General features: G+C 38.6%; 1 protein-coding gene across 1 annotated transcript in view; it reads right to left on the minus strand.

Moving 5' to 3' along the window:
• NIBAN1 (niban apoptosis regulator 1) overlaps positions 1-25,141 on the minus strand; it is a 152,621-nt gene that overhangs the window by 87,206 nt on the left and 40,274 nt on the right. The window contains exons 2-3 of the mRNA XM_027611592.2: positions 3,589-3,719; positions 692-823 (exon numbers count right to left, since the gene is read on the minus strand). Of these exons, the coding sequence (XP_027467393.2) occupies positions 692-823; positions 3,589-3,719 (263 nt within the window). The remainder of the gene's footprint in view (positions 1-691; positions 824-3,588; positions 3,720-25,141) is intronic.

A 25,141-nucleotide genomic window follows, 5' to 3' on the forward strand; every position in this document is an offset into this window, starting at 1 on the left:
TTCCTCTAGACCAAATGACCTCACCATGTGGGGAGAGAAATGGGAACCAACAAAAACGGAAGTCCTCTCAGGTGCTAGGCACTTTATACATGACCTCATTTTCTCCAGAGTTTGCAGACATATTGTATTAGATAGCCATCTAATGATTTTACAGAAAAATCATATGATAACCAGGAAAAAGTTAAATGAAAAAAATCTGTAAGTAGAATAAAGTCTTGAAATGTTTGAATTTTTAGGAACCCATGCAAATGCAGTCATAGTCTTATTAAGTAACTTCTCAGCCGCTTGTCACATAGGAGGCTTACCAGTAGGAAGACATGGAGACATTGAGCCAAGAGGGAGAGATATGAGGGCAGTGACTGAAAAAGACCTTGAAGCTGAATGATCCTAGGAAGGGCTCCTGCACTGGTCACTTGGTGTAACCTATTTTCACACTCCCTTGCAATTACTCGTTCCAAATCTATCTTGCTTGCTGGGCTGCAAGCATCTGTTTCATCTTCTGTTAGAGGCTCAGAACCTTCTATAACACTTGGCATATCATAGGCATTCAGTAAACATGTTAACTGAAGTGAGTAGCTGCATGAGTGAGTGCTTATTGAAGGAATCAGTCTCAGAGGAGGGGGCATATCAGTCAACCCAGCCAATGTTGAAGAATGTTGCAAGAACCACTACAAACAAGGAAACATCGTACCTCTTTGTTCTCATAGCTCTCCACAGCAAAATCATTTTTGACCACAATGTACCGCTCCTTCCATTTCTTTATGTCCTCAGCAAACTGTGATAGCTCTGCTTCATACAGAACAATTCCAGGCTCCAATGGTGGCTTTAAAGAAGGTGAATATCATTAATCATGACAACAAAAGATAACATAGCATGCTATCACTAAGTCTATCCGCGGGAGTTCAAGGAATGTTTTCAGAAACTATCTTGTGCTGAGATTCTGGGGAAATTGTGGCTTCCCCCACCTCCCTCCATACTTTCCCTTCCTGCTCCCTCTGACCAAATGCAAATATTTGTCTTATTGATATGTTTGTGACTTTCATTTCCCTCCATTATTTTACAAAAAGAGAAGCGGATGGTAGAAGGGATTGTAGGAATAAGGTTGTGCCTTGTATACCTGTCACTTAAGGATCGTTGATAAACTCTGGAAGAGGTAGGTAAGTGTAAGTTGTGGCTGTATACCCCAACACTGTGAATATCCCTGAAAACAGGAGAATTAATAGGCTGCTCCTGTATCCACCATACCTCCAGGTACAGGCTTGAGGGTCAATGTTCAATGGTCTTCCCAGATCTAAAAGCCCTGGGGACCCAGACTGTAAACCCTTGCCCCGTGTGCATGCTCCTCAAAGAGACTGTGTTTACCCTCTGGTTGAAGAACAAGCAGGTTAGCCAGCAAACTGCAGTTCTACCTTTCTACTTAAGTAAAAGTTTGAGGCTTTCTTATTAACCCTGATGACATATGTGCTATAGGGAAGTCTCTACTAGATTCTTAGTTAGGTCTCCCTTTGGGCTAACTGTGTAAGGAATAACTCCCATCCTGTCTCATGGTAAAATCCCTGTATTATCTCAAAATACAGGAATGGGCCTCCTGTCTTTCATGTGTCACTGAATTTATATCTCTTTTCCCTTTATTAAAAAAAATCAAAGTGCTTTTAGAAACGTATCCCTCCACCTTCAAGCAAAATTTACATGAAGCATAGGGAGAAGACAGATACAGTAATCTTTTTAAGACTTGGCTAAGGGATGAACTAAATTGCCTTCTGAATTTATTCTATCCTGACAGATAAAAGAGGCCGTTTCCTATCTTGCTTTATTAACAGGTAAGAGAGGATCTCACTCTTCTCTTTAAATGAGACTGAACCCATATATAGGCTGAACTTTATAGTTCTATGTGCAGCATTTTTTTTTTAACCTGGGCCACTCAAATCAACTGATACGCTTGTTAAAAATGTGGCCTTACCCTAGACTTACTATATCAGAATCTCTGGAGGTGTGGGCCAAACTTTGCATTTTTAACAAGCTCCCTACATTGTGAGAATCACTCTTTTATGGGAATGACACTCAGTTATCCCTACACACCCATGCTGCTAAATCTATTGGTCAACTTAAATTCTAAGCAGTATCTGACCCATTTATCACTCCCTCCTTCTTGTAAGCCCTTCTTTATTTGCCTTCTGGCACATTCCTCTTTCCTGATTTTCTCCTCCTGCAAGGCTATTTCTTATCAATCCATCTCGCTGGATCCTTCTTTTCCTGGTCTCCAAATGTCAACTAATTACCTATTCACTATTTCCACAGGTGTATGTCAAATAAGCATCTCAAACTTACATGGCCAAAAGGGAACATGTGATTCCCACCCACCTCGGACCCTTCCTTCTGAGTAAAAGACAACTCCATGTACTTATTTGCGCAGGCTAAAAACCCAGTAGTCATCCCTGACTTTCACTCTCCTATAACGTCTATCCAACGCATCAGCAAGTTCCAGCAGCTCTATCTCAGGTCCATTTTGACTTGGACCTTTCCTCACAACTGCTACCATCACCACCCTCATCCAACTTGCCTTCACCCTTCTTCTCTTGCACTGCTACTGTGTCCTCCTCACCCGTCTCCAGGTTCCCCTCTTATCCCTCATCATGGTCTATTCACTATAGAGAGGCCAGAGAGATTGCTGAAAATTCCAAGTTACTCTGTACTTGATATCCTCCAATAACTTCTCTTCATATTTACAAATAAAGACCCTTATCATGGTCTACAGCTCCTCCATGGTCTGGTCCTTCCCTTTCACTCTGTAGTCATTTATCATCCTTTCTCCCTTGCTCGCACTGCTCTTAGCACATAGCCTTCTTGATGTGCTTATGACTGCTGTAGGGCCTTTGCACTTACTGTTCCAAATCCCGCAGATATTCGCACAGCCTACTCTTATTTCACTCCAGTTCCCGCTCAGATTTCATCTTCACAGAGGGCTTCTCTGATCATTTTCTCTAAAATAAGGCTCCTGCTTTATTTTTCTTTGAGTATTTATTATGACCTGATATCACCTGATATTTGTTTCTTTATTTGTTTACTGTCTCCTACTTTTAAATATATACAGGAAAGCAGAGAATTTGTCTTGATCCCCAATTCTTGGAATAGGGCCTGACACATAGTAGGTGTCAATGAATGAATATGTGTTGAGGTTGTGGGTAATTATTATCATGGAGCAAAGGAAAAAGAATAAGTCAGGGGACTCGAAGAAAAAAATCATATTTAATCAATGACCAAAACAAAAATGCCCATAATATGAGACACTAAAATTATGACTTTTTAAAAACTGAACTTCACTACAGCAAGTCAAATTTCCTGATATTAAAGCATCATGTGGGAAAAACAATAAAATTGGATCATACTAGTTTTCTTTCTATATGGACTACACCATCAACAAGAAACCATACACTCTAACTTCTAGGAAGATAGAGTTTTTTGACCATGAAATTATTTGAGAACAGATTTTTTTAAACTGCCATTTAAATTACTGTTTATTTCAGAAATATGATGAGTTATAAAGCATTCTTCAGTGGGAGAAAATGTCAACCAAATGTCCATAGTTACCTTGGTCTTCAAAAATTGTGATGTTAAATCTCTTTGCTGTTCTACTTCACTGCGTACATGATTGCAGAAAGCCACAGAGTACTGGCGACTATAGTAGGGACTGAAGTTTTTGATAGTAGCCTCAGTTTTCCCTAGAAAAATATGAAAATTAGAAATTAGAAATACAGCATCTCTTACAGAATAGACACATATCTACCCCTCTAAGACCACTGTTTCCCAGGGATTTGTGGTGAGTTCACATTCCCCGAGAACTTTGTAACATGCCATACGTGCCTTTATCTCTCCCTCTCCCTGACATCATCCTGAGAGACTCTACTATCCCTAAGGACCATCCATCCAGTAACCGATAGAAATTTTCACATTACCAAGGCCATAAACTCAGCCATCCTTCTAAATCTTTCTACAACTACCATTCTACCTTACCCGATTCTCCACTTCAACTTGCTCTTCATCCCCCTCTACCTCCAGTCACCCAACTCTTACACAATAATCCCAGGGTCCACCATTTCAACTCCACACACACAATATTCTGTTTTTCTTCAGACCCCTGAGACTCCACCTCATCTTGCTGACCCACAGCCCTGGATAAAATCAACAAACTGTTTCTTCTAGTTCTGCCCCCTGTGTTTCTGGGTAAATTTTTTGTGTGACTCAAAGCCTTATACAATTACTATGAGGTAGAGGGAAAAGCTTTGGTTTAAGAGTCTAGAGACCTGAGCTGTGGTCCCAATTCCAGGGAGACAGAAACCAGCTGGATGACCTCAGTTGAGTCCTTCATTCTCTCCAGGCTCCAGTGTCCCTAACTATAAAGGAAGGTGCTCACTAGTCCATACTTTTCTTGGAAACTATATGACACTGAAGTATAAACATGAGTATAGCTGTCTTCCAATAGTGACCAGCAACTGCATTATGATCTCTCAGCACCAAAAGAAAATAAAGCTTAGGATCAATCACAGTGGGGAAGGGGGCAGTTGGAGGACTCAAGATGGAAGAAGAGGGAGAGTCAGACACTAGGAATATTCTTGAGCTTTTCCAACCTGTGCTTAGCTTTAGAGAGTAGGGAAGTTGCAAAGGAGGGAAAGGAGAAAAAGAAATTGGGGAGGAAGGGCAAAGGAATATTCTGAGACAGATTAGAAATCCTCACAACCTGTCAAGGACTTGCTACAAAGTAGAGAAATAAACACAGGTCCCACTGACTGTGCTCACACACTGTTAGTCCTTGGAATAAGATATTATCTTGAGAAAAAATAAACCTGATATGACATTCCAAAATATTTTTAAATACTTTCATGTGAACTTGGCATAATTTTTGTTTTCAAATTTGATATAGTCACAGAGAAATATTAAAATATAACATACCGGCAAGATCTGTTTGGAGCTATTGTGCATGTAAAATTTCAAAAATAAGTGAAGAGTTCTAACCCCATAGATTGAGATATTCAATATGAGAACCTTGAATTCATAGCAGCCAAAGACCCATAGTGTATGAGTAATCCCTTTATATGAAGAATCCTCCTTTATCTCAGGCATTTCAATCTCATACTATTTTTGAGGTAAAAGGGAATTCTTGCTTATTCCCCTCAATAAAATGACATTTTTGGGTCATATTTATGGGCTTTAATAACTATTACTTGAAAGGTGCTTTGAGACCCATTAATAATAGGTTCTGTACAAATGCAAATAAAAGCTCCTATAATTTGAATCAGGCATGCTTTTGCTTGCTCTGTGAGTCCATGGTATGACTATTAATCAGTATTTGCATAATACTTTAATATACTCAGGCTTTATAATTATCTAATTGGTTAATATTTTTATTAGCTTTTATATAGTGCATAAGAAATAAAATTCTAGATCCTTGTCTATAATTTTCTTACATAGGAGTAGGATATCTTTAAGAATTCCCACAATAAGAATGAGTGTCACATCACCAAAACATATAAACAATTAACAAAATTTGCCCTTTGGGACCAAGTGACCACTATTTTGTCTAACAGAAGAGCAGCCTGCTAATTTATGATACTAATTTTTGCACTCCTGCAAGCATTTGGATTTAAATGAAAGAAGGTGGATGCCATTTTATGATGAGCTCTACAAAGCTTTGAAACTTGATTTCCTGCCACATCACAAAGCCTCACCCAAGGATGCCCTGTTTCTACAGAGGTGTTACGATGCCACCACTCCCTCCCAGTGTATGAGAAAAATGCTTCTGTAATTTGAGTAGCAACACATCTTCCACCAGGCAGCATTTATAAGAAAGGGATTACAGCTTCCTTTGGTAATTAACCTAATGACTGGTTCAAAATGTGAATGAAACAGCTAAAAATATCATAAGTTCTAGGGGGAAAAGAACCTAAAGCGATTCTCAAAAGGTATCTAGATTTTAGAGTAAGCCTATCTAAACCCAAATATAGGAACACCGAAGTCCAGATCTTGACATTTAGAGAAAAGCCTAGTGTTGGGGCAAAATACACTTTGGTTAGGAAGATGGACTCTGGAGTCAGAAAGACTTGGGTTTGAATGCCATCTCTGCTACTTACCAGCAGTGGGACCTTATGCAAGTTAATTCCCCTCATATAAAATGAAGACAAGAGGAGCATTCTCATAGTGTTATTGTAGTTATTCATGAAATAATGCAGTAAACTGCTCAGCATGGTAGCTGGCACATAGAAAGTGCTCAATAATCAATAGTAATTAAATCAATGATGATAATCGTGATGAGCACCCAAGCCAACTGCCAGGGGAAGGTCCTGAAGCTGAATTAAGGAATCAGGGAGAAGATAAAAGCAGGCTGTCTTGTGTAACTCTTCAACTGGGGTCATCCTGCCCAGCTGCATACCGAACGGCTGTTCAGTATCCCACTCATTGCAGGTTTGAAACAAACATAACCTACATTTTCACAGATGTTTCAGGAACACTTACCAGCACATACGGGACCCTCAGTACATTCCTAAATGAAAACCATCTAAATAAAACATTGGTATTAATGAACCAGAGTGAAAAGCATGAGTTAGTTACTGTGTTACATTGAGCCTCTCTCTCCCTGAGCCTCAATTTTCTCACGTAAAATGGGTAAATTGCCCATTTTCACTGGTTTTGTGAAGATTAAGTGAGATATTATTCTGTAGGTAAAAAAGTGCCTAGAGTACTGCCTGACACTAGTTGCTCAATAAATTTTGACTATTATTACTAGTATTTAATATTCCACTATGAAAATATTTCAATAAGTGGATCAGCCCACAGACACCACATAAAATAACCTTAGCCAAAAGCAGCTTGTTTTCCAGTTTTCAATATTCTTGAGTATTGAACTGCCTTCATCCTCCCCCTGCCCCCTCAACCCCTGCTGCGATTTAGTATCACATTCCTTTTCCTAAATTGTAAAAGAGAGCACTTTTTTTCACTAAAAATAGGCTAATCAATAATAGAAAGACTAGAACCAATGGAGGCTTCTTCCACATTTTCCGCATAGGTATATTTCTTCCAGTCCTACTCAATAATTGCAGCCTGTGCGGGGCATTGTGTTAGTACAACTAACTCAACCAAGCTGCTCATAACACGCTTCAGGCTAATCAGTACCAAAGCTGAAAGAACACTCTTCAACAGCTCTGTCTATAACACTTAGGTTCAGTTTGATATTGTAAAAGTCAGAAAAGCATCTTCTGGCCCCCTTAAAGCTGTTTGAATTCGTACAGCCTGAAAAACTGTACGATTTCAGTTTTTGATTCCTTCTCCTTTGTGCTCGTATTCAATCATCAGCAATCATCAGATCTTGTCCCTTCTCTTCCTACAATATTTCTTGACCCACCCCCTTGGCCCCATCCCAACCAGCACACCTTCAACACTGTAAAAGTCTCTTAATCTGCCCTCAGTATCACAGGGGGGACATAAACAAACAAACAACAACAAAAGTGCTAGCTCTCAGCTCTAAAAGAGGAACAAGAAAAGTCAAAACCAGAGCGGGAGATGGGGAATGCCAGTGCTGATACAGAGATCCTGGGGGGGTGGGGGGCATGGGAAATAAGCCAAAGCTTGGTCAGTATGGCAGAGGCAGGTCCTGGGGATTGGCCAGAGTGAGTCCAGGGCTGATGGAGCAGAACATGAGAGGCTGAGCCCAAGCTGGCCACCACGGCCCCACTCACCAGAAAGGAGCACAGGTTACCAAGGCCCAGATGTTAGAGTGGGGAATTGTCCTTGAGAACCAGGTCTTACGCTTAATGCTTCCAGGGAACTCTTGAAAACCTCATGGTCAGTACAGAAAGCTACAGTCCTCTGGGTCCTGGCCTGACAAGTTTCATTTGACAGGTTGCTACAAGATGATGTCACTACCTTCATAAAAACCTTCAACAGTTTCCCCATTGCCCAGAGTACTGACCACTTAGCCCAGTGCCAAAGGCCCTGTGATCTGGCCCCAATTGTCCTGATTTCCTACCTCTCCTACTCCTACCTTGCCCCCTGTACATGCTCATGCCTTCACCCCTCCTTTCTCGCCCTAAATGCTCTGCCAGCCACTTTCAGATCCTTCAAGCCCAGATGGCGCTTCCATCCGAAAAAGAAGTTGGTTCTCCCCAACAATCTCACCTTCTTTTGTGTTCTTCCAAAACTGTGCTCCACTTTGCTACAGCTGTTTAAATATACTTTATCTCTTCTCCAAGGATATACTGTATTTGTGTACTCGGCAGATATTTGTTGAATGAATGAAAGAATGGCTGAGTAAATGTTTAAGAGTAAAGCCAAGTACAATGCATCATAATCTTGAAACCCATGCCAATGTCCCCAGAAAGGAGAAATGCACAGTTCTCACTCGAATATTTTTTTTGAGATTTATTTTTTTTTATTTTTTTTTAGAAAGAGAGAGAGAGTGTGAGCGAGTGAGTGGCAGGGAGGGGCAGAAGGAGAGAATTTTCAAGAAGACTCTCCGTGAGCGCAGAGCCCGATTATACTCACCTTGATCTTACAATCCCACGACCCATGAGATCATGACCTGAGCCAAAAACCAAGAGTCAGATGCTTAACTGACTGAGCCACCCAGGTGCCCCTCAACTATTTATTATTAAGAATATACACTCAAAGCTCAACTCATTTGTTTTTTAAAAAAATCAGACTTACTGATTAATTCCTTTTAAGCTTTAATATGAATTTTGTCCATGAAATTATATGTGGGGAATTATTTACAAACAAAAGCCTTCCTTTGTTTTTCTTGACCAACGTGCAATCATGGGAAGTATATGAAGTCTTACATGCGGTAAAACTTACATGAAGTCTGAACAACCTAAAAGATTTGTGTATTTTTTATCCTAGAAGTTACTTTGTTAACCTTCCAGTTCTGTAGTAATTCAACTCCAATCTAGTCTTTATCATTAGTTTTCTTTCTTGAAAGATACTATTTATAGTGGATTATTCCTAGTTTTCCCATCATTTGTAGTGTCAATATAACTATAATATATTCTAAAGTCTTCTCTGAAATACACAGATTCCTCCCTCTTCAAATACTTTTAGAATAATAACTCATAAGTACAGAAAGATATAAAAAATCCAAACATATCTTTGCTATATTTTCTTCTAAACATTTTTATATTTTTTAAATAGTTGAGAATATTATATTTTGTATCCAGTTTTATTTATTTAACATTTCATCATTGTTGTTTCCTATACTACCCCTCAAAATCACTATTTTCAAATGTTGCATATTTATTGTTACTATGAATAAGAAAAATACAAAAAAAATTTTTTGAAGATTTTATTTATTTGTGAGAGAGAGAGAGAGAACAACTGGGGTGGGAGGCAGAGGGAGAGGGAGAAGAAAACTCCCCACTGAGCAGGGAGCCCGACACAGGGCTTGATCCCAGGGCTTCATGATCATGAACTGAGTGGAAGGCAGATGCTTGACTGACTGAGCCACCCAGGTGCCCCAAATACAAAATTAAAAAAAAAAATGGATTTATTTTAACAAAGTGGCTATTTCTCCAAAACTGATCCAAATCCACACATGAGAAGAGGATTAAGTAAGCCTTTGACACAGTTTCTTAAAAACTGTTGAGGTTTCTGGTGAAGATTAATTTGGAGGAACAAGAGAAGTCGCTCTAAAAAATAAAATATTTAATATTTATAAAATAGAGTATAATATCCACTATTGTTTATTTTCCTCAGAGTTTCTCAAATTATAAAAGTTTAAAAAATTCTGATGAATTACAACATCAGCTTTAGTCTCAGGCTTCTGAGCATCATCATTCTGCACCTTAGGGTGGAAAATTCAGAAATCCCAATTCACAATACAAAGGTGCAAAAATCTAATTACACAGAATAATGCCCAAGGACTCTCTCTTCTAGTAAATGCCTTAGAGAATGGGGATAAATTGGATTCTCCATAATTGAACTAAATAGTGTGTGTGTGTGTGTGTGTGTGTGTGTGTTTAAGCACATTTATTATTGGTGCTTGAGTGATAAGTTTTTGAACAGACTCTATAGGAAGAGTAAAAAATTCTTCAAGGGGAGCCTTAATCCCATCAACTCCCTGAAGCTTACCTGGCAGAAACTCTACTTCGTGCTAAAAACTAGAGACATATAAACCACTTATGTTCTCTGTGATTTACTTCAGACATTAATCCACAGAAGAGAAACAAAACAAACACTCACAAGAGCTTATATGAAATATTTCAAAGGCATGCCAGGACCCTCTCTAGATTGAGAAAGCATCTGGATAGAAAACAGACAGGCTTAGGGATAAACAAAGAATGGTTTCCTCATTTCCAAACGCACACTCACAGAGATCCAAAACTCTGAGTTGGGCTTGCGATATAACTTGTCCTTGGACTGTTAAAAACCTTCAATCTTTTGCAATCCCTATTCTAAAAGCAGGCCCCGTATCTTTACCATGGCCACAAAGCTTGGCTTGTTAAGGACATTCAGTGAATCCCCATGTACTTACAGATGCTCCATAAAGGGCCAGACACCAACTCCACTGGGTCAACAATGTGAAAATCATAAATGAAAACCTAACTGAAATGGAGTCAGGACATTCCACGGGGGGAGCTCTCATGCCCTACCATTCTTCCTCAATTGTAAATCCAACAGGAAGAGATGGACCTTGCTTGTTGGTGGATAGCCTTCATTCTCCCAGCAGGAGGAAGAAAGGCTTTCCTGCCCTTGCAGTAGCCCAGCCAATGAGGGAAAGTCACAACTCAGCCAATGAAAAACCACTATACTTAGAACTCCCAGTTTACTCCAATGGACTTTTTGTTTATAACAGTCTTCCCAACTTCCCCTTTTCCTCTGTAAAAGAGCATTCCTCTCCTTTGTTCCGTGTGGATTTGCTTAGGGTTTTGCTGTAGCTTGCTTGTCCCAGATTGTAATTCTCTGTTATTCCTGAATAAACCCATCTTTTGCTGGTAGAATAAAGGGCGGTTTTAAGGTTAGCACCAGAAACAAAAACAATGTTTTCTACAATTGACCACAGCACTGAAATAAATTAAGGTGCTCACCTGCACTAGGCATTTAGTAGAAAATACCTTCACAGGTTAATAGAAGAGAAATGAAGGAGACACTAAGAAAGGGAAAAAAACACTACCATATTATATGTTGTAATTCCCATTACCTTATTCTATGGAAAAATTAAAAACCCCTGTGGTCAGCTATTCCAGAGATCAGCTTTCTAGAACTGTAGGACCTTAAGTCTGCCCTCCTCTTTTTTTTAGAGGAAGAAACTATAATAGTATTGTTGGAAGATATATATATGACCATATTTTTATGTACACATTTTTCTTTAGCCATAATTAGGCAGAAGCTAACTTTAAATTTCTTCCATTTCATTTGGAAAACGCGCTTGGAAATTTTCAAGATTATTTTGCCATTATCTCACAGCATGCCTCCAATTTTCCCATGACACATCTGATGAGAATAAATCCTGTTTATTTTGCCACTTCTCTAAGCTGTAATGTCCCCAAAGGAAGCTGCAGATTGGCTGTCTTTTTCTTCATAAAAACGAGAGGAAAGCGTGTGAAAGAGAAAATTAAACCAATCTGACACAGCTACTTTTTCAGAAAGCATCACAAGAACTATGAATTCAGAAGGAATCATGGCTGCCCATTAGACAAACTTTTTGGTTTTGAAGAAAATATATAACTGAAATTCAGAAAGAAAGAAAGAAGGAATGAGGTTTCCTTTGCTGTTTTGGAGTCTAATTATAGTCATTAAAATTATCTGCACATATTTTATCAGAGGCTCTCAGATTATTCCAGAATCCTGAAAATATTCTTTGCTTTCAGATTGCAGCCATGTAAATGAACACAATATGTACCTAAAAGAAGCCAGGCTAGACTTAAAATAAACCAGGCAACAAGCCGAGGAATTTTACTAAGTGATTTCCCTTCCAACACAATAGGTTCTGGTGTCTTTTTCAGGTTTTTTTATTTTCCCAGTGATATTCCGTCTTTTTTCTTCATTCTTTTCTTTTCCCCACACAGAAGTATATTTGTTTGAAATGCTTGCTATTACAGTTTCTACTTCTCGCTCAAGAATCTATGCTTTTGGTGTAAAAAAAGAAAGAGTGCATTTTTAGAGAACCATGTTTGGAGCCCAGATATGCTTTGTTTTGTTAGTCTGGGGATATGGGTAACAATAAGTAGGAGTGACTTGGCTAGGAAAATGAAAGATGATAATGCTAGGCTTGGGAGGGTCCAGAAGAACTTCATAAACTAGTCAACATTTCTGTAGGCCAGCTAACTTTTTGAAACTATTTACAAGGCCAGATAAAGTACTCATTAGTGAAAATTATTTTAGCATGCTCTAACTTATCCTCACAAGAATTTAAGAACTACCAAAATGGTTCTAATTCCTGTCCACTTGATTCGGTCAGGCACTGTGTCCTCAGAATACAGTTTTCTTATAACAACCCAAATATCTCCAATAATAAGGTTGAATCTAGCAGAGTCTAAAATACAGCTCATCACATAGTACGATTTTGGTTTTTTGACAGTCTAATGGTTGCCAGTCAGAGCAGTTAATCACTAAATTAAAATATTCTTTTTTTTAATTTTACTTATTTATTTATTTTTGAGAGAGCGAGAGCATGAGTGCGGGGAAGGGCAGAGGGATAAGCAGACTCCCTACTGAGCAGGGAGCCCGATGCTCTGGGATCATGACCTAAGCCAAAGACAGATGCTTAATGCACTAAGCCACCCAGCTGCCCATAAATTAAAATATTCTTGAGTAATGTACATTAGTGAAAAATTATTCAAAGCTGTTATATGTGATACTCTAAAAAAGGAGACAGAAAAAGACCCACCAAACCTTCTAATAGTGCTGTTTAGATAGTATCAAGCTCTATGGAACCACCATTTTTTTCTATGGAAATCGCTCTTCTATAAAGTAAGTTCACACAGTACTTAATAAATGTGCTGATACCTCATAAGTTTGGCTTTGCTTGGAGTCTGAGCCTCACAGGTGAGATTCATTTACTCTAAACTAGTCATTATATGCACCAAGGAAATTAAATATGAAGGAGAGCTATAAATAACTGGGACTACCTTCCACAATAACCCTAAGAAAGCAACTTGAGTTTATTTGGATGGTAGCACAGACATGCCAATGCCAATCACACTGCAACTTCCACATATTGATGAAAAGATCAAAGTTACAGACCTCTAGAGCTGAATCGGATCATAATAATAAATTCCATGTCCTCCTGTGTTCAGATCAAGAAATTAACTAGCCCGGGCGCCTGGGTGGCTCAGTTGGTTAAGCGACTGCCTTCGGCTCAGGTCATGATCCTGGAGTCCCGGGATCAAGTCCCACATAGGGCTTCCTGCTCAGCAGGGAGTCTGCTTCTCCCTCTGACCCTCTTCCCTCTCGTGCTTTCTATCTCTCATTCTCTCTCTCTCTGAAATAAATAAATAAAATCTTTAAAAAAAAAGAAGTCTTGTGAAACGATCTTAAATTTGGGTAAAAAGATGTTGTTATGGTCAATTTTACATGTCAACTTTACTGGGCTATGGGGTGCCCAGATATTCTGAATGCGTCGGTGAGGGTGTTTCTGGATGAGGTTAGTATTTGAATACATGAATTGAATAATGAAGATTGACCTCCCCAGTGTGGGTGGGCCTCATCCAATCAGTTGAAGGCCTGAATAAAACAAAAAGGTTGAGTAAGAGGGAATTTCCTTCTTCTCGACTTCCTTGAGCTGGGACATTGGTCTTTTCTGGTCTTTCGACTTGAACTGAAACATTGGCTCTTCCTGGGTCTCTAGCCTGCTGACTTTCAGAGTGGAACTATGCCATCAGCTCTTCTGGGTCTCCAGCTTGCTGACCTCAGATCTTGGGACTTGTCAGCCTCCATAACTGCATAAGCCAATTCCTTATTTTGTTTTTATTTTATTTTATTTTATTTATTTGTCCAATTCCTTATTTTAAAAAATCTCTCTCTTTCTCCTGTTGGTTCTGTTTCTCTGGAGAACCCTGACAATACTGATATAACCAAACAAAATTCATTATTGAGTCCCAACACAATTATCAATTTATTTCGTTTAATCTATACATATTAAGCAGTTGGGTCAGTAACAAATTAAAAGCAATGCAAGTGTCTAGTGCTTCAATGTAATGAATTCTAAATTTATCAGTAGAATTAGCATGCCAATGTCTTTCAGAACACATTCTGAAATTCATGGAATCTGTATTTAAAACATTCCATTAAGTGATTTATGAAGGACAGTAAAAACATTTGGCTCAGCTTCATCCTAATTGGCAGAAGTTGCCAGCAAGAAGGCAGAGACGCAGCAAAGCTCTGGGTGTGGGGGAAACAAGCTGACCTTATCTGAGTACCCCTTAACCAGGATGCCAATTAAGTGGCATCCCTGTCTCAATTAAAGCTACAGTCTTTGCTGGCTAATATCATAAGGCTCCCTGGGAAATTCACTAATTAAGTAGATTTTCTTATTTACTGATTAAGAATGTATTTTGTACCAAATCAAGGTTAAAAGGTACTGCTATGGACCTGGCCTATCATCCACATATTTGAAATGTCTTCAACAAAGTTTTTCTATTTTTTTTTTTTAAAGATTTAATTTATTTAACAGAGAGAGACAGTGAGAGAGGGAACACAAGCAGGGGGAGTGGGAGAGGGAGAAGCAGGCTTCCTGCCAAGCAGGGATCCCGATGCGGGGCTCTATCCCAGGACCCTGGGATCATGACCTGAGCTGAAGGCAGACGCTTAACAACTGAGCCACCCAGACGCCCCTTCAACAAAGTTTTTCTGCTCTCTTCTCTGTATCCTACTTTGTATGAGTCAAGAGGTGAGATGTATTGAATGATATACCGCTAATAACAAGGGTTTTGTCTATGTCTGTATTTTCTTTAATTATGAACTATTTCAGACATATGGAATGGTAAGGTGCATAACATATATTCCCACTGTCAAGCTAAACAAAGTCTTTACATTATGCCATATTTGCTCAAAAATTTTTTAAACAAAACACTATGGCTACATTTGTGGCCCCCTCTACCCTGTCCCACAACATTACTAGGCACCACTATACTCAAAGTGATATTTATTCCTGTAAGTCATTTTGGATTCTTCCAACATATGCATGTATCCATATCTAACTAATAGCATTGATATGCACATTTTCTAACTTAATTCTACCTGTCATTCTGTAGCTTGCTTATGGCAGATAGATCTCATATATCATGTATATATATGATATTTATTTCCAGTTTATTCATTTTAACTGGTATCCATACTTCTAACACATACTACAATTTATTTATCTCCTTGTTGATGGGCCTCTCACTTGTTTCCTCTCTTTTTGCTCTTATAATCAAGGCTGATGTGAACATATATGGTGCAGAGATGGGAGAGTTTCTCCAGAATGTGTGTCTAGAATACTGGGGCCAAGTGTGAACATCTTCATCTGCACTTGACATTGCCAAATTTCTCTCCCAAGGAGCTGTGTCAGTCACATCCCACCAGCAAAGTATGAGAGTTTCCTTCCTCCCACATCCTTAGAAACTCTAGGAATTGTCCTACTTACACATTTTCGTCTATGTTGATGAGTGAAAAATGGTGCCTTAATTTACAATTATCAGATTACTAGTGAGTTGAGCATCTTTCCACATATTTATTGGCCATTCAGGTTTCTTATTTTGTGAATTCATATCCTCTCCCCATGTGTCTTCTTAGTGACAAGTAGGCATTATTTGTCAATTTTAGGTATGAATCCTCAGATATAAACATTTCACTTGTATTTTTCCAATCTGTGGCTTGTCTTTTCCCTTGGATTATAGTGTTGAACAACAGTTTTAAAGTTTAATGGAATCAGATATAACTATCCTATTCTCTCTGGTTTTTGTTTTTAATGTTTGGTTTAGGAAATCCTTCCTTACTATTTTCTTTATAAGGATGTTCTCCCACATTTTTTTTTTAAAAGGACTTTAGGGGCACCTGGATGGCTCAGTCAGTTAAACTTCTGACTCTTAATTTCAGCTCAAGTCTTGATCTCAGGGTCATGAGATCAAGCCTCTTGTCAGGCTCCGTGCTGAGTGTAGAGCCTGCTTAAGATTCTAAGATTCTCTCTCTCTCTGCCCCTCCCCATCTGCTCTCGCTCTAAAAGAAATAAAATAAAAATAAAAGGACTTTAGCATAAGGCTTTTTACAAACTGGATTAATCTGTTGTGTAGACTGATTTAGAAATCCATACTTTACCATACAGATAATTATTTCAATGCTATTTATTGCATAGTCCACGTTTCTCCCAACATGTGCCCATTTCTGATAGATTCCAAGTTTCCATATTTGAATGAGTTTCTTTTGAGCTCTCTAGTCTATTCCATTGGCCTATTGTCTATCCGTGTGCTCTTAGTACTATATTGTCTTAATTATTATAGTGTTACAAGAATTTCTGATCTCAGGACTATAAACTCTTCCCACTTGGTTCTTCTTCAAATTGTCTTAGATATTCTCTAGCCAATGCTCTCCCATATGAACCTAGGCTGAATTATGTCAAGTCCCATAGGAAAACAGTGTCAGGATTTTGATTGGAAAAACAGTGAATTTGTGATTAGCATGAGGCTGATAGCTTTATGATATATTCTTTCCATCTAAGACTGCTGCTAGCCCATATGGCACTTACGTGCAAACTAGGAAAAGCTACTCTTCCTCAGCCCAGATGCAGCCAGCCTCACATTAGTGGAAAATGCAGCACAGGCTGCATTTTAGCCTCTGTTTGCCTCCTTAGTTAGGAGCCTTATGCTATGAGTATCCTGAATAATTGTAGACAGCAGCCCTGTTCTCGTTCATTAGCATGGCCTCTCTCTTCATTTGTTCAAGTCTTCTTTAATGCTCTTTGATAACATTTTGTCATTTTCATTCATGAAGATTTTTGCACATATTTGTTAGATTTATTCCTGAATCCCAATTTCATATGGATTTGTCTTGCTCTTAAGAATGGCATCTTTTTTCTTGTCCATTTTCTAATTGCTTATTACTAGCTTTTAACTTTTGTATGTTTGTCTTAGGCCCCAAAACTTAAAAAAAAAAACCCAAAACTCTGTACATTAATTTATCTTTAAATTATCTTGGATTTTCCATGTACTCAATCATATCTTCTGCAACAAAGTTTAAAACTCCTCATTCACACTTCACACACAATTGACATTCTAGAGTTTATTAAGTCCCCACGTGAAGGCACATTTTAAAACTATGTGGGAATTAAATCAGATGGGTTATTTCAGTTTAGAAAAAGGTTTTAGGTTCCTAGTCAACAGATCTGGAAAATATTTTGATAGAGTATATTGATTTTGTTTGCCATTTTTGCCCCCAACTATAATTAGTCCATTATAAAAATAAAAAAAATCAAGATTTGTGTTTCATTAAGGAGTTAAATTAGCGTGGTTCAGCTTGGATTCTGTACATTTTATCAAAAGTCTTCCTTTTAGGGCACCTGGGTGGCTCAGTAAGTTAAGCATCTGCCTTTGGCTCAGGTTGTGATCTTGGGGTCCTGGGATTGAGTCCTGCATCGGGCTTCCTCCTCAGTGGGGAGCCTGCTTCTCCCTCTCCCTCTGCCCCTCCCCCTGCTTGTGCTCTCTCTCTCTCTCTCTCTCTCTCTCCCCCTCAAATAAATCTAAAAAAAAAAAGTCTTCCTTTTAAAACATATTGTGTAGCCACTATAATGTATTCTTTTTTAAAATTAAGAGATCTAGAAAAATAGAAAATTCCATTCCCTACCTCAGACCCACTGAATCAGAATGGACCCAAGACAGGCTGGAAATCCTGTATTCTCTATATGTTCTTCCAGTTGATTCTTATGATCGGGACAGTTTGGTATTTAATAGCATTCCTGCAGGTGTTCCAGTAGTGCAGAAGACATAACGAAGCTGTGTGCTTGGCTCCACTACAAACAAATGTGCTCCATCCAGCCTGAGCTGGACCCAACACTATTCAGCAAGCCCTTTCTCATCCTGGATGACTGCCTCGTCTATTCTCCCCAGCAGCTGTCTGGGGTGTCCTCAGGCTCCCTTCCCCACTCCCCCTTTTACTCCTGGAAGACTTCCTCTTTCCAGAAAACAAAGTCTCAAGTTCATCTCCTTATCTACTATACTTTCCTCTTCCCTGACTTTCTCAAAAGGAAGATATCCCAATCTTCTTCCTCTAAATGCTTACCCCATCAATTATGCCCCTTTTCTTGGATTGTCATTATCTTTCTTTTTACTTGCTTTTGCCTCCAAGCCCAAACATGTACTCAAGTTCTGAAGGAAAACAAAACAAAACAAAACAAAACAAATTCATCTACCTCTCAGGCAACTGCCCTCTTTTTTTTTTTCCCTTCACCATCAAACCTCTTGAACAGTATCCCAAACCCACTGTTCCCAGTCTCATCACCTCCTATTTCGTTCTTGATCAGCCACTTTTCCCCTTGAAACACAATCCCACCACACAGACTATACACCCTGATGACTCCCACATGCATGTTTGCTATCCCATCCTCTCCTACACTCTGTCATATATTTCCTACTGTCTCCCGCTAAATAACTCTACAGCTCACTGAAAGTGCATTTCTCAGCCTTCACTCCTGAGAGCCTAGAAAGGTCAGTAACAGGTACATGGTATGCTTTGATAAATAGTTGTTGGATTGATATTGTAATATTAGTCATGTTAGTTCTATACTGAATAGTATAGCATTTTCCCTACCCATCTTCTCAACCTCTACCCACCACAGGACTAAGGGGAAAACAAATGTGAAAATTAGTTTGCCAAACAAATGGAACATTTATACCAACATTTAAACCTGTTAGGGGACACCTGGGTGGTTCAGTTGGTTAAGCATCTGCCTTCAGCTCAGGTCATGATCCCAGAGTCCTGAGATTGAGCCCCACATCGGGCTCCCTGCTCAGCGGGGAGACTGCTTCTCTCTCTCCCTCTGCTGCTCCCCCTGCTTGTTCTTGCTCTCTCTGTCAAATACATAAATAAAATCTTTAAAAAAATAAAATAAACTTGTTAGTACCTTTATAATTCTTTAAAAAAAACTCCATTCCAAAACCGTTTCTTTCACACTGTGAGTTAATTTTCCCTTCATTATGGAACCAGAAAGGCTTTAAATAAATAATAATTTGTCAGAAAAACTCATCCTAAAGAATATGTTTAGCATATCAGTACATATACTGATTAAGTATAGACAAATTGCAAAAATAAAATAAAAATAAGTAATCTTAAGTGTCTAGATATCTGGTACAAACTGGACTGTTGTGATCTGTTGATGAATGAAGCTGACCTGCTCACAGCAGCCTGGGACTCACAACAGGAGCACTTCTTTCCTTTTTTCCAAATCTGACCTGAACTTTCCTGTTCCACTGGGAGCAAATCATCAAACTACGCATTTACAAAGAAAGTTAGGTAAACATTTAGATTAAGACCAAGCTTATGTGTCACAAAAATACTTGGTTGATTTAATACAACTCTGCATGAAAGGGAAAAGAATCAAGTTTAAACAGTCTGAATATTAGAAATTTGCTACTTATTAGAAAAACAAAACAGTTCCAAATTTATGCTGGAAATAATTTTAAAGGAAAGACCATTAAAGAGAAAAGAAGTGAGATATTTTGTCATCTGTTTTCCTGTTTTCTGTGAAGGGTGTCTGTGGGGCTTTGAACTTGTCTATATTTGGGTAATGGCAGCAGGTGAAGTATACAAAGCAGCTGCATATTCACTTCCTGGGGGAGGGGGAGATTCTGTAAACATCCTCGGTAATGAGTATAAAACACATCTGCTTACACAATACCTTCTATGAGTCACAGGCTCTTTAATAATCTCTAGATAAACAAATAAACAAAGCAAGCACTAAACAATAACCAAAACACAATTTTTAAACAACGTATACTCAAAAATAATCTCCAGATTGAAGGAAATTCCCTTAGGAGGGAAAGATGACAAGTTTTGTCTCACTCAGTTACGCAGGACTAGAAAGAAAGAAAAAATATATGTATCATAAATATCTTATATATACCATATATAGATCTCATTTATATTATGTGTGTATCTATATGTACATACACACACACACACACATATATATATAATGTATCTTAGTTGTTATGGTTTTAAATAAATAAGACCTGCCAACCAAAGCCAGGGACATGAATGGACAGGAAATTAGGCAAGCTTGAAAGAGGAAGTGGTTCTGAGCCATCAACAAGAGAGGATCGAGGAGTAGGAAACCCACAAGATGTGTAAAAATGGAAAATCAAGGGCTTTGTCTTAAGAGAGAAACTCAGAGTCCATGACTAGATTATCACAAAGATGCATAACTCAACCAATTATTCTTTTATGGCTATTTAAAGAGATTGTAAGAAGATATTCAAGAGAGACCAAAAAGAAAGAAGGTGGATTGTATATAAAACCTTTTAAGTTTCCCATCAAAATATACGTAAGTCATTAAATTATTAAAAATCTCAAGGAAGGGACACCTGGGTGGCTCAGGTGGTTAAGGGTCTGCCTTTGGCTCAGGTCATGATCCCGGGGTCCTGGGATTGAGTCCACCTTGGGCTTCCTGCTCAGCGGGAAGCCTGCTTCTCCCTCTCCTACTCCCCCTGCTTGTGTTCCCTCTCTCGCTGTGTCTCTCTCTGTCAAATAAATAAATAAAATCCTAAAAAAAAAAATAACGGTTTTTATCATTGAGTAATAGACCCATGGATGAATTTTTTCCCTTCTATTTTTATGAAGTGCTATGCTTTGTAGACATATTTTATTTTTGAATGGGTAAGACAAAAACTTTCTCCAGAGAAACAGTACAGACCAAATAATAACCTGCTTAGTAAAGCTCTGAAAGCCTGGGTAGAGAGCACACAACTGCACAAATAAAATCATTCTGTATTATTAAACTAGTATTTAAAAATCAAGGCAAATAAGTGCCCCCATTAACAGCCAGAGCATGGCATAATCAATCCAATTATTTTAAGAGTAGTAATAATTAATAGTAATCCCTGCAAAAGCATCAATTCTGCCACCATTTTCAAGAATATTCAGTCAGTTGAAATAAGCAATTGATTTAGCTCAACTATGATTCTGTGCTTGGGTTATTTTAAGCATGTAGTCCAATTTTAAAGAACTAGTAATTATATAAAAATACCAATTTTGGCTTAACTGTTTCTCTTCTCATTTTTTGCTTCTATATTATAATTTTAATACATGATTCTGTCAAAATATATTAAATGTTTATTATGTGCACATAATTATAGTAAATGAATTGATGCAGGTCAAAGAGAAAGAACAATTTTCCCCACTCTCCATCTTCACTGGTTACCTTCTTCACGCCTTTCATTTTTGTGTGAGGCACACTCACCCCCAGCCCCTCACTGCTGTCCCACTCCATCTCCACACAAACAAGTGACTGTCACAATGGAAAGATCTCAAATATACTGGGGAGTATAATAGTCATGTAAAGTACAACAGGGGTGCCTGGGAGTCACAGTCGGTTAAGTGTCTGACTCTTGGTTTCAGCTCAGCTCGTGATCTTGGGGTCATGAGACGAGTCCCGCGTTGGGCTCTGTGCTCAGTGCAGAGTCTGCTTGAGATTCTCTCTCTCTCTCCCTCTGCCCCTCCTGCTTGTGCGCTTTCTCTCTCTCTCTCTCTCAAATAAACAAATAAATCTTTAAAAAAAAATAGGCATGTAAAGTACAATGAAATAAAATCATTTTCCTTAACAGTTCATTACATTTGGCTTCTGGTTAAAATAATTTCTGTTCCCGTCTATGACCTTGGTGTCATGGGTTGTCCATAGAAACTTCCTTCCTTGGAATTCTAGTGAGTCCTTTTCTAAATCCCAGAATACTTCACTTTTTTGGTCAGCATCATTGAAGCCTAATTTACATACAATAAAATTCACTAACTTTAAGGGCACAATTCAATGAGTTTTGACAAATGTTTATAATTGTACAATCACCACATGATCATGATATACAATATTTTTATCACCCCAAAAACACAATTAAAAAAAACAATTCATGCTATCTAACAAATAGTTACTTTTATTCTCCTTTAAATATTCAAATACCCTAAAATCATAATATTTAAGATGTTTCCAAACAGTGTTGTCCTTTGACAACTTAAGTGAGATTTAGTAAGTCTGGTTTCTAAAAGTTTGGAAAAAAAGTCTATGCCACTTATTTTCTGTAAATAGCAACTTCCTAGAAGAATGTTTTCAACCTCAAGAAAAGAAGAAATATGGTTTAAGGCACTCATTTTGTTTTTAAGGAATAAACTCACTTGTGCAAGGATTTCCCTTTGAAATTTTTCCCCACTGGAAGGATTATACACTTAAATTTAAATTTGGGTTTTGTTTTGCTTTGTTTTGTTTTGTTCGCTTAATATAATGATAAAACGAATGCTGTAACTGTGTCAGCTCCATTAATGCTTAGTCAAAAGTGTTAAAGAGTATACCTGTTAAATTAGATATGCCTCAGCTCATATACACACAACCACCAACTTGGGAAACAAAATTTAAGAGTATGGATGCTCAGGGCTGCAGCCTCCCCTCTGGCGAGCTGTTTGGTCAGATGAATGTGGTCACCAAATGATCAGAATATATATTTCCTAATAGGAAGATTTGTCTAACTTGCACCGAACATTGTGTTTGGTGCTTTAAACATCATCACATTTCATCATCTAGCCAGTTGTGAGACTGCACCCTGCAGATTAGAGCAGAAGCAAACCTCCAGAGATAGCAGTAGGAGTAAGATCAAAAACAGGAATCAAGAACCCTTCCACCCCAAGAGAAGTCCAAAGGACGTTCCCAGGATGAGTACACCCAGCAACCCGTTGATGTTGCCCTCTTCATGCTCCAATGACCAAAGCCTCTGCTCTATCTCCCCTACTCATCCCCTCCTGCAGACTTTTCAGGACTATCCAGCCAGTTTGCTGAGTCTTTCTTTATCCTCTTTCACAATGTCCTGCTCAGTGTTTGTTTGTTTTCTAAATTTTATTTTACCAGTAATTGACTGGAGAAAAACAGGTAGGGTAACACTCAAATCTACCCATGTTTCAAATAATCAGCCACGAAAAAGGAGTCTTCAGAGATGAAGCTCTAGATAGACTGCTAAGAGGAAAGTTCAAGTTTCATTCAACTCAGAGTGAAGGCTGCCAAAATAGAGATGTATCTCTCAACCTTCTGCCTGGAAGATAAAAAGACTGACAGTTTGATTTCTTTTGGCAGCTTTCCCACATCTCTATTTGTGGGGCACACTCTGCAGTACTAGGATGCCTGACTTGAGCATGCTCACAGTGATAAGAGTGACACAGACTCACAGAGGATAAGTTGTGTGATTTCAACATAGGTTTTCCTGTGTCTATGAAAAGATAAGCTTTACTGAATGAGGACCAGCAAGAAGTCCATCAGACAAGAAAAGCACAAAATTATCCACTGAATAAACTCCTAACTGGTGCATATTATGGGTGGAATGGAACAAAGGCAAATAGGCATATGATGCTTCTGCCCATATACACACAACCACCAACTTGGGAAACAAAGTTTAAGAATATGGATGCTCAGTGCTTCAGCCACCCCTCTGGCGAGCTGTTTGGTCAGGTGAATGTGGTCACCAAATGATGGTTTTAGGACACCCGTTAGTGCACATCAAGAAACCAGAACCACAAGAGGATGTGGCTCAACTAATTTAGTCTTTAGTGATAGAAGCAAGACTTCAGCAAGAGGTAGGAGGGTCTCTGGCCAAGTTTTAAAGTAAATGTGCTCCACTACTCCTAAAATGCACGTTTTCTTCACACTTTAACAACTCTACATCGGGAGTGTGTCTTATAATCAACAGAGTCTTAGAATTGTCTGCCATGAAGTTGCTATTGTGACCTGGTTGCATGCACACGAACTTGGTGATAGCTGTTCATATTGCAGTCACTTTAACTGAGATTTGTTCATAGCTAGTGCTGGATTTAACCGCCATTTTTATATGTCTTTAGAAGATTTTACTGATTTGATATCAGAACAAAAAATCATTGTGTAAATAAAAAGGCAGGGGAATGAAGTTGCAGGACAAATTTAATATTAGTGGAATAAATATTTATCTTTGGGAAAATGACAACAATCCTTGGATTGCAAAGCAACAGTTAATTGTCTTATGGGATCTAAACGAGAGATAGAGGCGGTTGAGTTGCATTTTGTTACAGAGATCCATGAAAAGGACTGCCTGCCTCCTGCCAAGCAATACAACTGAAAAGCAGGCCATAGGCCAAATACCTCAGAAGAGAAGCAAGAAATGCCAAAGCAATGATAAGCCAATATGGTCAATTCAGGTTTAGTGCAGAATGATTGTTAAGCATAATTGACAGCACTTTTTTTTCTTAATGGTACATAAAATAGTGACATACTTATAATTGAGGTCATATGCAAGTCAATGAAACACCACAGTCAAGCCTGTCTTTAGCCTCCTCCCCTCCAGGTAGCTCAGTACATTCCCCAGTTGTTTCTGCCTCTTAGTATTACCTCTCTCAGGGATACTAGTATAAAATATAATACCTAATTATAAAATGAAATATGGACAAGGCTGGTTCAAGCCCGAAGACTGTTTTGCTTTATTCCTTCAAATAATTCAGCATATGGAAAATCCTGGGTTCAAATACATTTGGCTACTTTATTGGTGGCCACCAATATTCATGCGAAAATCATGAATTGTCCCTTTGAATATGTAGCTTCTTTGACTTGAATTTTATGATTTTTTCAAAAATCTTGAAAGCTATTAATGTTTAGCATAGGACTTAAGAAAGACAAAGCTTGGGGGGTGCCTGGGTGGCTCAGTCATTAAGCGTCTGCCTTTGGCTCAGGTCATGATTCCAGGGTCCTGGGATTGAGCCCTGCCTGCATCGGGCTCCCTGCTTGGCGGAAAGCCTGCTTCTCCCTCTTCCCCTCCCCCTGCTTGTGTTCCTGCTCTCGCTGTGTCTCTCTCTGTCAAATAAATAAATAAAATCTTAAAAAAAAAAAAAAAGACAAAGCTTGGGCATAATCAAAGAAAAACTTATCTACCTCTCTATTCCTTCTTCGTACCAGTCTCTTCATATCTGTTTTCTT

The sequence above is a fragment of the Zalophus californianus genome, chromosome 10 (assembly GCF_009762305.2).
Source record: "Zalophus californianus isolate mZalCal1 chromosome 10, mZalCal1.pri.v2, whole genome shotgun sequence".
Taxonomy (NCBI): Eukaryota; Metazoa; Chordata; class Mammalia; order Carnivora; family Otariidae; genus Zalophus; species Zalophus californianus.